This window comes from Oncorhynchus keta, chromosome 29 (assembly GCF_023373465.1).
Source record: "Oncorhynchus keta strain PuntledgeMale-10-30-2019 chromosome 29, Oket_V2, whole genome shotgun sequence".
Classification (NCBI taxonomy): Eukaryota; Metazoa; Chordata; class Actinopteri; order Salmoniformes; family Salmonidae; genus Oncorhynchus; species Oncorhynchus keta.
The window spans coordinates 29,872,853-29,887,577 of NC_068449.1; the positions used below are offsets into that span (position 1 = coordinate 29,872,853).

Here is a 14,725-nt window from a genome sequence, read left to right on the forward strand (position 1 = left end):
TAACATGGTGCCAGAGAGAGGAGGAGGGAATAGCAGAGCCCCTTCAGCCTACACCTCTCACAGCGAGAGGAGGGTCGAGCCCCCCACCCTCCCTCTCAATGAGTGTTTGGGCCTCTTCCAGTCAGCAGAATTAGGCTCATCCACACCTTAATCCTGATCACAGATCAAGACAGTCTCTGACACAATGTGCTGTTTTTCTCCTGTCAGCTTGGCTCTACACCAGGGATGGGCAACTTTGATGGGGGGTGGGGGCCACAAAAATTAACTCATCATGAGGGGCTGCACTGGGTCTGCGTAGCCACATCCATACCCACACATGCAGTCAGAGTCCTAGACTTTTGGGGGCCCTAAGTCAAGTTGTGTTGGGGGAGGCAGTTTTATAGCAAGTTAGCTGCAATTCTACCATTTTGCCATGGAGCGGAAAGAAGATTTAGCAATTTTATAACTAATTTCATGCAATTCTAGAAATTATGCCAATAGGGTGGAGAGAAATGTTTGCAGTTTTTAATATGATATCTAAGTGAGTGACTAACAAAATCAATGGCTGCCCCCCGTTCACTAATTCAACCATTTTCACTACAATCTACAAAATGTTAGCTGACAAGGGCTTATTAAGTGGCTGTCATTTACTGACAAAACAAGCGAAAAAATGCTGATGCAGCCACATTTCGAAATGGCACATGGTGTATTCTACTATTCTAACTCTCAACAGTAAGTTGAGATGTTTTTTATGTGTTTTTGGCGGGGGATTGATCTGCAGAACTACAAAGGGGGGGGGGGGCTGCGGGGGCTGCGGACCACAAGTTGCCCATCCCTGCTCTACACTACTCTACATCTGCTGAGAGTAGTCAGTGTGTGTTTTTGTCTGTTTTTTTGTTTTTCAGTTTCCAAATAAAACTGTTGCGCTGGTGGCCTCCGACATTCTGCACTTGCTCATAAACTATGTCGATGACCTTCAGAAATTCCCCCAGACACTCCAAAGAAAATAGTTGAGGTAAATTTGCGTGTCCATTTTATTTATGCGTTAAGGTATGTAAATTATTCCTGGAGCTTTTCAAGAGTATCCTTTTTAAATTACAAAACAATACAGTATCTTTTTGCTTTCAATTTTGTTTTAACTCTTGTTTCAGATCCTCATAGCGACCGTAACTCACCTGCTCCCCACCACAGAATCTTCCCCTCATGAACTGGACAAGAGGGTATGTCACCTCACCTCATACACAACTCTCCTCATCAAATGGAGACCTATTAATAATACAACGTCACTGTTAGTTTTCTGTTTACAGTACAGGCCTGACATGGTTTTTTGCAGAAGCACAATTCATTTTCTATCATGATCCAGTATTTTGTTCTCTGCTTTATTGATGTAATCAAACTGTATTTGTTGTGGCCTGTCTGTCCCTAGTTGGTGGTGTCTCTGCTGTTGTGCCTCCTGGATTGGGTGATGGCCCTGCCTCCTAAGACTCTGCTGCAGCCTGTCCAAACACTCAGCCCTGACAAGGACAAGCCGGACAAGTCTGTCCTCAGCTGTATCTATAAGGTATGCCCAATCCAAAAATGTAACTTTCTATCTGAGCTTTCTGAAGTAGCATTGTGAATTGATTGACTTCAAGACAATATATACAGTTCAAATACATTTAAACGTAGTTTTTCCACAATTCCTGACATGTAATCCTCATAAAAATTCCCTGTCTTAGGTCAGTTAGGATCACCACTTTATTTTAAGGATGTGAAATGTCAGAATAATAGTAGAGTGATTTATTTCAGCTTTTATTTATTTTGTCAGTGGGTCAGTAGTTTACATACACTCAATTAGTATTTGGTAGCATTGCCTTTAAATTGTTTAACATGGGTCAAATGTTTTCGAGCCTTCCACAAGCTTCCCACAATAAGTTGGGTGAATTTTGGCCCATTCCTCCTGACAGAGCTGGTGTAACTGAGTCAGGTTTGTAGGCCTCCTTGCCCGCACATGCTTTTTCAGTTCTGCCCACAAATGTTCTATAGGATTGAGGTCAGGGCTTTTGTGATGGCCACTCCAATACCTTGACTTTGTTGTCCTTAGGCCATTTTGCCTCAACTTTGGAAGTATGCTTGGGGTCATTGTTAATTTGGAAGACCCATTTGCGACCAAGCTTCCTGATTGATGTCTTGAAATATTGCTTCAATATATCCACAATTTTCCTTTTTCATGATGCCATCTATTTTGTGAAGTGCACCAGTCCCTCCTGCAGCAAAACACCCCCACAACGTGATGCTGCCACCCCTGTGCTTCACGGTTGGGATTGTGTTTTTCAGCTTGCAAGCCTCCCATTTTTTCCTCCAAACATAATGATGGTCATTATGGCCAAACAGTTCTATTTTTGTTTCATCAGATCAGAGGACATTTCTCCAAAAAGTTCTCTCTTTATCCACATGTGCAGTTGCAAACCATTGTCTGGCTTTTTTATGGCGATTTTGGAGCAGTGGCTTCTTCCTTGCTTAGTGGCCTTTCAGATTACGTCGATAGGACTCGTTTTCCTGTGGATATAGATACTTTTGTACCGGTTTTCCTCCAGCATCTTCGTAAGGCACTTTTCGTACCAAAGTACGTTCATTTCTAGGAGAAAAAACGCATCTCCTTCCTGAGCGGTATGACGGCAGCGTGGTCCCATGGTGTTTATACTTGCGTACTATTGTTTGTACAGATGAATGTGGTACCTTCAGGCATTTGGAAATGCCAAGGATGAACCAGACTTGTGAGGTCTTGGCTGATTTTCTTTTGATTTTCCCATGATGTCAAGCAAAGAGACACCTCCAATTGAATTATGTAAATCAGAAGCTTCTAACACCATGACATAATTTTCTGGAATTTTCCAAGCTGTTTAAAGGCACAGTCAACTTGTATGTAAACTTCTGACCCACTGGAATTGTGATGCAGTGAATTATAAGTGAAATAATGTGCCTGAGAACAATTGTCATGCACAAAGTAACCGACTTCCCAAAACTATAGTTTGTTAACAAGAAATGTGTGGAGTGGTTGAAAAACGAGTTTTAATGACTCCAACCTAAGTGTATGTAAACTTCCGAATTCAACTGTAATGTCGACGTATGCGATTTTACTTGTACATATGCTAGCAGGGATCTCTGCTTCACGTTGACAGCAGCATATAGTGTGGGTGTCGAACACAAAACACATAGTAGTATTTCTCTGTGTTTAGTTTTTTCCTTTTCTTTTTAGTAATGGAGCTATTAGCAGAGGCTTTCTGTGGCAGGGTGTCTGTCTTTCTCTGAAGTCATTAATGGTGGAACAGTTCAGGACCGCTTCGTTACATCTTTAATACAGACTGGGGGGACTCCTTCCTAATGCATGCCACAGCTGGCACTCAGTGCACCCAGGCTCACTCACTGCTCAGTAGTCAGTCCTCGGTAGTCAGCACTCAATCACAGCATTCTCTCTTCCCATTACCACCCTCTCTGTCTCCATGGAAACGCACAGTGACGGGATTGGCAGATAATTTAATTACTTTCTCTCTTTCTTTCTCTCTCTATAGAAAACTACAGTCGTGTGAAATACAGTAGTGTTAATTGATTGATTTCTTGGGGCTTTCTCCAATCTTCCCTTTCTTCCCTTCTCTACTCTCAGGTGCTGCATGGCTGTGTGTATGGGGCCCAGAACTTCAACAGCCCCAGGTATTTCCCCATGAACCTGTCAGACCTGACCAGTCCTGACTACAACCCCTTCCTGCTGCTGGAGAGTCTGAAGGAACCAGAGCCCCTCCACTCCCCAGACTCAGAACGCTCCTCCAAACTACAGCCGGTCACCGAGGGTAAGAACACTACCTGTTCTGTTGCTACTTCTCCTTTTCTCAGTCACATTGTCATCTCTACATATCCTACTCGTTCATGTTTCAGTCCATATAACCTTGTGGATATTCAAAAGCCCCTTTTTAGAGATGTCTTGGTTGCACTTTACACTACAGAGTAACTATAACCATGTTATTACCGTTATTCCGATCCTGACATTTTTGCCCCACTGAAATCATACCAACTATCTGATGAGGAGAGGGAAAATGGATGAGCTGAGTCCAGTCAGTGTGGCTGCTCTGCCTCAGGTCTGGGCTAGCCATGTTATGTCTGTAGCCTTCTTCATCATGGTGTCTAATGGAGGGTACCACTATATCAGTGCTAGGTGTGGCCTGGCTTGTTAAAGGTAGCAGTGCTAAGGACTGAATGTGATGTGAATGCAGCTAGGTTCCTCTGTGTCCTGACTCCTGTGTTAGATTCAGAGCAGCAGGGAGCCTCTGTACCTGGGCACCTGCAGCTTTTTCCATCAGTAGAAAATGACTAATCATTGGAGCACTTTGTGAGGCATGCTGCTTTCCTTCCAAAGTTGTTAGCAACTAACTGTCTTTCTCTCCGGTCCTCTATCTATCCATTTATTTGTTTATTTCACTCCTTTTCTTTTGGTGTGGCCGAGGATGGCTGGATGGAGAGAGGGAAGGGAAGATGTTAGCTTTTTATTTACACAGGCTTGCCTCCATTGAGATCAAAATAGCTTATGCAAGAGAGACCTGTACCTGAAAGGGCACGTTCGATTTTGTTGGAGAGAAACCTATCATCATGTTCTGTCGATAAGCACATTCTTTTTTTCCCTGTAATGGCTCGCTCAGGGTTTGTGCAGCTCTGTGGGACTGTAATTATGCTTATTGCAAAGGGATGGCTGCTAGCACACTGAGTGTGATGGCATTGGCTTGTTCTCTGTATGGTGCCACACAGTTGGCGCCATTGAGGTATCTAGTGTTCTAACTGGAATCTAGCTCTCTACTACACAGACCTTGATTTCTTCATCATACCCTAAATGCGCTTTGATTGGCTAGATTCCACAGACAGAGTCCTCTCCCTCATCCCTCTACACTCTGTTGGAGATAAACTCTGACACTACAAATACCTGGTCCCACTGGGATGAGCTGATACCTACATGTTATTGACTGGCTGACTGACTGGCTGACTTCTCTTTTTCTATCTCTTCTCTGTTTATTGACACTGGCCTTGAAATGTCAACATCAAACAGATTCCAATACATACCCCTGTTCTAATTGTGGAGCTCTTCCTCCCTTTATCTCCGTATTCTTCCTCTCTCCTGTAGTGCGGAGCCGTATCCAGCATGGTCTGATCTCCATCGCAGCCAGGACAGTCATCACCCACCTTGTCAACCACCTTGGCCACTACCCCATGTCTGGAGGCCCTGCCACCTTGACCAGCCATGTCTGTGAGAACATGGACAACCCCTACAGCGAGAGCCCTGACCTGGCCCCAGAGCTCTTCGACGGGCCCAACCTACAGTTCTTTGTCCTGAACGGTACCACCCTCCTGTCCTGTCTCCAGATCCGGGCTGAGGACGGTGTGCCCGGAGGTGGGATGTCTGCAGGCCTCACCACGACCAGCGCCTGTGTGAGGGTTATTGTTAGGGATATCTCCGGCAAACACTCGTGGGACTCGGCTGTACTGTACGGCCCGCCTCACTGTGGTGCTCCTAACCAGCCCCTGCACCTCTACAGTAAAAGACCTACAGAGAGAACGAATACAGATGGGGAGAAGAACCGAGCAGGGGAGCTTGGAGAGAAGGAAGAGGGGGCTGCACTGGAGGAGGAGGAGGAGGAGGAGGAAGAAGAAGCGGTGGTTGTGGTGCTGGGAGAGGATGAGCTGGGAGAGGAGGAGCAGGAGGAGGCTGTGGAGGAGGAAGAAGAGGGGGAGGAGGAAGGTGCCTTGGAGCTGATGGCCCCGCAGGCCAAGCGTGTGTGTCGGGAGGTGGTTCCGTCCTGGGACTCCCTACTAGAAGATGATGTTTTAGATGAGATGCTGCAGTACCTGGGCTACTCCAGCCCCGAGTGTCTGCAGCGTGCCGGTGCCCCCCTCAACATCCCCGCCCCGCCCCCTGTCTGTGTCTCGGAGAAGCAGGAGAACGACGTGATCAATGCCATCCTGAAGCAGTGTGCTGAGGAGAGGGACTTTGCGGTGCACAGGGGGAATGGGCTAAACATGAGGGCTGTGGAGCAGGGGGAGCCGGAGCCCCACAGGCCCCAGTCCGCCTTTTACTACTGCAGGCTGCTACTCAACATCCTGGGCATGAACTCCTGGGAGAAGAGGTGAAAGAAAGACCAACCACACCACAAACTAGGGTTCTGTTCAGTAGGGCATGAAGCAGGAGAGAACTTTTTGAAACTGAGTGAAAGCGAGGTACTGTACTACCTTGTCCAAAATGAAAAGCCCATTTTCAGTTTCCATTTCAAACCGTTTCAAAATGTTTTGCTACAGTGTGCCCTACTGAACAACCAAAATCATAGTTTACAGTTGATTTAAGTTATAATGAAATAGCTTTATTCTGTAGGTATTAGTTTAGAGAACTATGACAATGTTTTAGAAATCCAGTAGATTCAGGTAGAGGATGGGTATGTGATGATTTAACTTTAGCTTGTTGTCGGCTTTGGCTTGTTCTAGGTACTGTGCTAAATTCAGATAGTGGGAAACTGCATTCTGTGTCACTGCTACCACAAGCCTTGTTTGTCTCTCAGCCTGTCAGATTTAGTATAATCAGCTTAGACTAGATAGTCCAGCTATCTCACTCTCTCTCTCTCTCTCTCTCTATATATATATATATATATATATATATATATATATATAATCTCATCCACCTCATTTTCACAACACTTCACTTAAATTACTTTACTTAGATTCATTTCCGAAGCAGCTATTTCTGATGGCTTTTCCCATTGCATTGATGTCTTTGAAGTATTATCTCATTGTATTATGAGAGATGGATGCTGGGTCTTTATTGATGAGAACTAATTGGGCTAAATGGAAACCGCGCATCACATCGAGCCCTAATGGCCGTGTTTATCAGTGAGCACATGTTTTCTCCATCCATCTATCCAGGAGCGGTGCTCGACATAAAAATAGCCCCTTCCATTCATTTCTCCCCTTCATTACTCGTCTGAAAATATATCTTTAACAGGTTTGTGTTTTGAATGGGGGAGGGGGGGTTTATATGAAAGATCTCTTATCTTATGAGTTGAATGGAGGGACAGGCAAGAGAACATACATTTATTAGCGTACTCCCATCATACTAAGGGAGAATACACAGACCTTTAAAAACCCTGCCTCTCTCTCCTTTAAAAAAATATTTGATTAAGTCATGATTTTAAATGAGAAAAAAATGCATCACTTTCCTTCTGGCATTCATACCACATTCAGTATTTCCCCTTGGGTTGTTTTCAGCAGCTGTGGCAATGTTGGGGCGGCAGGTTGCCTAGTGGTTAGAGCATTGAACGAGTAACCGAAAGGTTGCAAGATCAAATCCTTGTGCTGACAAGGTAAAAATCTGTATTTCTGCCCCTGAACAAGGCAGTTAACCCACTGTTCCAAGGCTGTCATTGTAAATACGAATTTGTTCTTAACTGACTTGCCTTAGTTAAATATAGGTCAAATAAAAATGGTTAGCGTAGGGGCGGTAGTGGGCGTGGCCAATTGCGGGGTCTTAACTAAAGTTTTTAAAGTCCCTCTTGGCTGCAGATATTTTATTATTTGCTGTTTTAAAGCTAATTTCCTGAAAAAATGAGTGGTTCAAGCATTATTTAAAAATAATCATCATTTTTAACAATTTTCAGACAGCCAGCGGAATATCACCTAGAGTACCCTGCGTAGTACACCACTTGTCCCTCTCGTCAAAGCTGCTAGTGCCTTCACACACGAGGGCGACAGCCACCGGTGACCATAGCAACAAAATAAACAAACATTATCAACGTGCGAATAAATCATCGGTATAAGAATGCATGAAAACGTATTTACATGTAACATAAATTGTTCATCCCAAATGGATTAGAAAACAAATATTTTTGTTCAAACGTGACTCTGTAAACTGATAGTGTTAGCTAGCTTAGAGTGGGTAAAGTGAGCTGGTGCTGCTGTTGGACATGCGTATCACCACGCAGGCAACGTTTTCTACTGTGATTGGTCAACAACGACAGCACTGCTTCAAAAATAGAGCAGAATCCTATTTTCTCCCCCTCGCCTGCTTTGCTTCCACGGGCACGAGCACCACTGACCGCTCCGCCTGGGTAGAATTTTGCCCCCGTCTAGGCTTCATTGAAAATGAATGGGCCAGCCTTTCTAGTTGCCGCTGTCTGTTAGCGCCTTTAGACTCTAACTGTCTAGTTTTTATTGGTGATTTGTTAGTTTTCAAAGATGATCTTATCAAAAATATATTGCTCCCTTTTATATTTTCTACATACTTAAACTACTAAAACCAGATAAAGTTTACACTGACAGCATTTTCCATCCTGAAAATGATTTTGACTATAGTGGAAACACTGCCGTTTATTCCTCGTTAGACTAATATATTGCAGTTCACTCTTGGGGGTAGCGAGATTACACAGTGCCTGCAAGAACGGCCTTTCATGCTGTTCCCGCTTGCCGCCTCTGAAATGGCTCACTTTCAATGGAGAAAATGAAGACCATTACGTTGTAACAAGCTAATAAAGAGGCCCATACTCAAATGGTGAAAGGGTGGGAGGAGGAAAAACACCACGAAACAAAGTCCTTTCATGAAAGTAGTCGTGGCTTTTACACCCCCCACTTGAGGACCTCTCGCCTACACTAAACTGCTAATGTTCAAGCTCCAGATGGGCGAACATAATGCACAATCTTAAAAACTCCATATCTCATGTTGTGATGCTGGTAACCAAGATCTAAGCTTATTGATTTCTCAGGATCATCTGTGCGTTGCTTGCTATAAAGTAGCAGAGTAGTTGTGTTTTTAGCTAAAATAATTTGAATGATGATTTTCTTTTGGGGGGGTTCTCAGAGTTACTGCCACCACTGCATGTGTCTTGTTTGGCTGTGGTTTGACTCGATTGGTCTGATTTTCCAGGAAATACTGTGACTAAAACAAAGTGGTGGCCATTTAGGAGTGTGGGCCTGTTAATGTTGGAGAGAGAGTCTGGAGGGAGAGGTCTGGGGCTATTTAGTGAATGTATGTGGACTACAGCCCTAATCACCTGATCACTGGCTGCCTGTAGGGAGTGAGGGTGCAGGGCCTTGTTGTTGTAGAATAGACTAGAATAGATACTTTGTCCATACTCCGTGTTGTTGTTGCAGTCAAGCTTGATAGATCTTTAGAATCTATACCAAGACCTCACGGTGTTGTAAATGTAATCTGTAGGCTATGTAGAATCTATGCCACAATTATTTATGCCAATGGCATATACACTTGTTTTCGGTCATAGGAGCAACTTCCATCTCCTGAAGAAGAACGAGAAACTGCTTAGAGAGCTGAAGAACCTCGACTCCAGGCAGTGGTAAGTTACTGTTTCTCTTTCAGACTGAAAAAGTGACTTTTATTTTTAGGGAACAACAAAAATATGTCCTTATCTTTCTCTTGTTTGTCTTTTTCTTCCAATGCCCCTCTTTTCCTCTAGTCGAGAGACTCACAAGATAGCCGTGTTTTACGTGGCGGAGGGGCAAGAGGACAAGCACTCTATCCTGTCTAACACCAGTGGTAGTCAGGCCTATGAGGACTTTGTCTCTGGGCTGGGCTGGGAGGTGAGACAGACCCCTGCTCTCTGCACTACAACCTTTCAGCATCACTTTATATAAGCCTTATATGTATCATTAATAGTGAGTTATATTAATATTACGTTGTATTGTTTTCTGCCTCTTGGAGGGACTTTGTGACGTGGTTCGTTAGGGTTAATATATGGTTGTGTCCAGTGCTGATGGTCCTGTGTGTGTGTGTGTGTGTGTGTGTGTGTGTGTGTGTGTGTGTGTGTGTGTGTGTGTGTGTGTGTGTGTGTGTGTGTGTGTGTGTGTGTGTGTAACAGGTGAATCTGACCAGTCACTGTGGCTTCATGGGAGGTCTTCAGAGGAACAAGAGCACGGGTCTGACCACGCCTTACTTCGCCACCTCTACCGTCGAGGTCATGTTCCACGTCTCCACACGCATGCCTCCCGACTCTGACGACTCACTCACCAAAAAGGTCTGTTATGATGTTCCAGGAAATACCAGTTGACGTCTTTGTGGAAAAAAGTCATGTCCGACTGCAACCCTGTTATGTTCTCTTATTGAGATGCACACAATCTGTCTGTACCGCTCAATCCCTTTTCACCCAGTCAGCAGGCTGTAGGTTATTTTGTGTTGCCACCTTAGATGACCACTGATCCCCTACAGAGAGCGAGACCCAATGTCTGCTCTGTGTCTCTTACACAGACGTCACTCTGTAGTGCTTGTCTGTACCACCCGACTCCTACAATGCAGAACAAAAGACAGTCTCAGACGGCGCTGTTCGTAGTCCGCTACTAACCATTATATGACCAGCTCTCTCAGGTGGCTCACATTTCTACCTGCAGAGAGCTGTTTCTGTGTGAACTTGAGCTCCACAGAGAAACATGCCATGTTTTGCTACAGAAGAGTAGTGGAAATGAAATGTCCTTCCAGCAACAGGGGGAATGGGGGAGAAACAATATTCTCACCGAGATCCCCCTCTCTCTCATGTCCTCATGAAGCCCTTTCTCCTTCCGTCTAGCCTCCTATCCCTTTACCTCACGCACCTAATTATTTATCTTTTCTCCTTCCCGTTGGAACACGGCAGCGTTTCTCTCTCTTTCCCCCTCCGTCACTTTTACCTCAGACTTCACCTCTCTCTGTTGTTTTTGTCCTCTTCTACGAAAGTCCATCTGCATTGGTATTATTTTTCAGCAGGCAGAAATGGAATAAGAGCGCAGAGGGCTTGGGCTGTAATGAGTTTGTCTGTGAGGCCGGCTCATGATGCAGCCTGTAGCCATAGATGTCCGCGGCGATGCAGGATGAACAATGAAGTATCTCTTAGAGCTGTCCCCTCACTTCCCCTAGCATTCGTCTTCAACACTGGCATTACACACACAGCCCTGGCCAGACACTAAGGTGCTGCTAATACCAACAACAGACTCATTAATGAACGCAGACCGACAGGAGGGGAATATTGAAATGGGGTGTGTGTGTGTTTTGGGAGGAACTTGGTTTGACCTGAGAAAGACGTTCATGGGGGGGGCGTTCTAATTGGTTTACAGTGATGGCCAATAATACACACGCATAGCTGCAGTGTTTTCATATTGAGTATAGTAGATGAGAGGATTTGGATTGTACCAGAGGAACATTGTGGTGTATAATGACCTGTAATAAGCAGATGGATCGTTAGCTGTGAGTTTTTAAATGTTCTTCCCTTTGTTCTGCAGCAGCTTAGATGAGCGGTTGAGAGATAGGAGTGTCTTTTATCACAGTCTGATTTGAGGGGTTGAATAACGACCTGAAACACCACTGATTGCTTGCTTCCTGTGAGCACTGTCTGGTTCCTCACTCACACTGCTGATAATGTGAACTAACATGCATCCAGTCCGTCAGATGACCTCTTAAGATATGACCCTAAAATGAAGGAAAATTCTAACCACCGTATCTCACATAAGAGCCTCCCATTTCATTGCTCAAATCGCTCATTCCATCCTCCAGCCCCCAAAACGCCTGTCTATCTTCATGTACTGCACCAGTCCTCACCGCTCTACTCATAATTCGTAGCTGCAATTTAGGTGGGTATGTATGGCATCAAAGCAAGGTTTGTACACTACATGGCCAGAAGTATGTGACACCCTTTCAAATTAGTAGATTTGTCTATTTCAGACAAATCGAGCACACCGCCATGCAATCTCCATTGACAAACATTGGCAGTAGAATGGCCTTACTGAAGAGCTCAGTGACTTTCAACGTGGCACCGTCATACGATGCCACCTTTCCCACAAGTTACTTCGTCAAATGTCTGCCCTGCTACAGCTGCCCTTTCAACTGTAAGTGCTTTTATTGTGAAGTGATAACGCCTAGGAGCAACAACGGCACAACCATGAAGTGGTAGGCCACACAAGCTCACAGAATGTCACAGCCGTGTGCTGAAGCGCATTACACGTCAAAATCGTCTGTCCTCTGTTGCAACACTCACTACAGAGTTCCAAACTGCCTCTGGAAGCAACGTCAGCACAAGAACTGTTTGTCGGGAGCTTCATGAAATTCGCTTCCGTGGCCAAGCAGCCACACACAAGCCTAAGATCACCATGCGCAATGCCAAGCATCGGCTGGAATGGTGTAAAGGTCGCCGCCATTGGGCTCTGGAGCAGTGAAAAACGATCTCTGAAGTGATTAATCACTCTTCATCTGGCAGTGCGATGAACGAATCTGGGTTATTGGGATGCCAGGAGTATGCTACCTACGCCAATGCATAGTGCCAACTGTAAAGTTTGGTGGAAGAGGAATAATGGTTTGTGGTTGTTTTTAATGGTTTGGGCTAGGCCCCTTAGTTCCAGTGAAGGGACATTTTAACGCTACAGCATACAATGATGCTACAGCATTCTAGACGGTTCTGTGCAACAGTTTGGGGAAACTTTCCTGTTTCAGCATGACAATGCCCCAGTGCACAAAGCGATGTCCATACAGAAATGGTTTGTCGAGATCGTTGTGGAAAAACTTGACTGGCCTGCACAGAGCCCAGACCTCAACCCCATCAAACACCTTTGAGATGAATTGGAACGCCGACCTCGAACCAGGCCTAGTTGCCCAACATCAGTGCCTGACTTCATCAGTGCCTGACTTCACTAATACTCTTGTGACTGAATGGAAGTATATCCCCGCAGCAATGTTCCAACATCTAGTGGAAAGCCTTCCCAGCAGAGTGGAAGCTGTTATGTCAGAAAAGGGGGGACCAACTCCCTATTAATGCACATCATTTGGAATGAGGTATTCGATGAGCAGGTGTCCACATACTTTTGGTCATGTATGTTTGGGTGGTGAGCCCCCCCAAACCCCCTTTTTGTCCCAAATTGCGACCCATTTCCTATGTAGTGCACTACTTTCGACCAGAGCCCAGTAGTGCACTATATAGGGAATAGGGTGCCATTTTGGACCCATAACATGTCTGTCATAGTGAGGGGCCTGGAGCGTAGCTCTCGCTCCTGCTCCTCCTTCACCCGGCGGTCCACGCTGCACATGGCCATAATGTAGCCAAATTCGATCTGGCCATTGCTGTCCCCCTGGTTAAACTCATATCATGACTCCTCAGCAACTGATTGGATTTGGAGAGGCTGGAGGAGATGCTATCCAACAGAGCAATCTGCAGCTAGACACTAAACCATGTTAACCAGACACTAAAGCGTGTCAGCTCAGCCAGCAAGAGAGCGGCCAGCAGGCACACACACACACACACACACACACACACACACACACACACACACACACACACACACACACACACACACTCCAGCCCCGCATATTTATTTGTTTGTTGTTTGACTAGTACCGTTCCCCCATCTCCCCACAGACAGTGACAGGCATATCAAAGGTTGAAGGCTGAGAATACATCCACACCCTCTGGGTCTTAAGATTTATGAATGAGGACTGCTGATGTGAAATGTGAAGAGGGAGATGTTTCATGCAGCAGCTAACAGCGATCTGCTCTGCAATGGATGAGGATTAAATTTTATGAATTGCTGGGAGGAAAAAGAGTTTCCTATTTATTGAGAGCAGAGGATGAGAACAAGGTGCTATACAGGCCAGGGTCATGTTCATTAGGGCACACAACAACAAACATTTTATGAGCTTTTCTTATTAGATAAGTCCACGTAGTCCCTCTTGTTTTTGGCAGTTTTTGTACCTAGTGAACACACTGTGGCCCTCAGTGATTGAGTGAACGGTAAGATGGAGAAAACGTTGGAAAGATTGAGTGAATGTGAGAAGATGGAGTGGTCTAAAGTGGCAGGGGGCGGCTCCAGTCACTCTTCAAGGTTAATGATAGATGAGTCTTAGGCATCCAGCGACCTCACAGGACACAATATGTTAGAAGATCCTGGATGAATGAAGGAGCCTTAGACACTGTATTCAGAGTTGCTTTTTTAGAACACAATGAAAAAGATTATATGAACAGGGGGCGGAAACTGATCCTAGATCAGCACTCCTACTCTGAGATGCTTTTTGAATAGGGGGCCCTGAGAGAATGAGTATCAGACAAAGACGGCCTAAGATTTGACATTCATCGGGGATGCCAAGCTCCAGGCTCTCACTTAAAGTGTGACTGCATCCAATCGTCCTCTGCCATGTGCATGAATTACATGAACTTGAACACTATTTTTGAAAACGTTGACATTGACTAGACTGGGACACTCACCTTGTTGCTCTCTCCTCTTCCCCTCTCCTCCTCTCACCTATGTCCTCCTAGCTACGCCATCTTGGGAATGACGAGGTGCACATCGTGTGGTCGGAGCACTCCCGAGACTACAGGAGAGGCATCATCCCCACGGAGTTTGGAGATGTCCTCATCATCATCTACCCCATGAAGAACCACATGTACAGCATCCATATCCTCAAGAAGCCAGAGGTGGGTTCAGATCTGTCCCACATCCACCCGGAACTCCCATGTCTGTAGATGTTTTCTTCATCACATTAACATTAAGGTATCCTAGATTCCATTTCCTGTCATTGCCCTTGAGCAAGGCACTTAATTAACTGTCAAATTGTTCCAGGGGTGCTGCATCTTGAATGACCCTGGCTTCCAAACCTCTCTCTGTGTTTCTCATGGGGGGTTGGGTTAAAAGCAAAAAAATACAAATGTCTTTGGTCTGAAAAACGACAATGGACAATAACAGCTATTCCTGCTGCAGTGTTCGATTTTTTTTTATATAT

The 14,725-nt window shown here is 45.1% G+C and overlaps 1 protein-coding gene across 1 annotated transcript in view; it reads left to right on the forward strand.

Annotated features, from left to right (window-relative positions):
• LOC118362690 (ral GTPase-activating protein subunit alpha-1) overlaps positions 1–14,725 on the forward strand; it is a 73,580-nt gene that overhangs the window by 40,991 nt on the left and 17,864 nt on the right. The window contains 10 exon segments of the mRNA XM_035743232.2: positions 885–963; positions 966–994; positions 1,131–1,199; positions 1,406–1,540; positions 3,623–3,806; positions 5,126–6,125; positions 9,261–9,332; positions 9,453–9,576; positions 9,855–10,010; positions 14,262–14,420. Of these exon segments, the coding sequence (XP_035599125.2) occupies positions 885–963; positions 966–994; positions 1,131–1,199; positions 1,406–1,540; positions 3,623–3,806; positions 5,126–6,125; positions 9,261–9,332; positions 9,453–9,576; positions 9,855–10,010; positions 14,262–14,420 (2,007 nt within the window).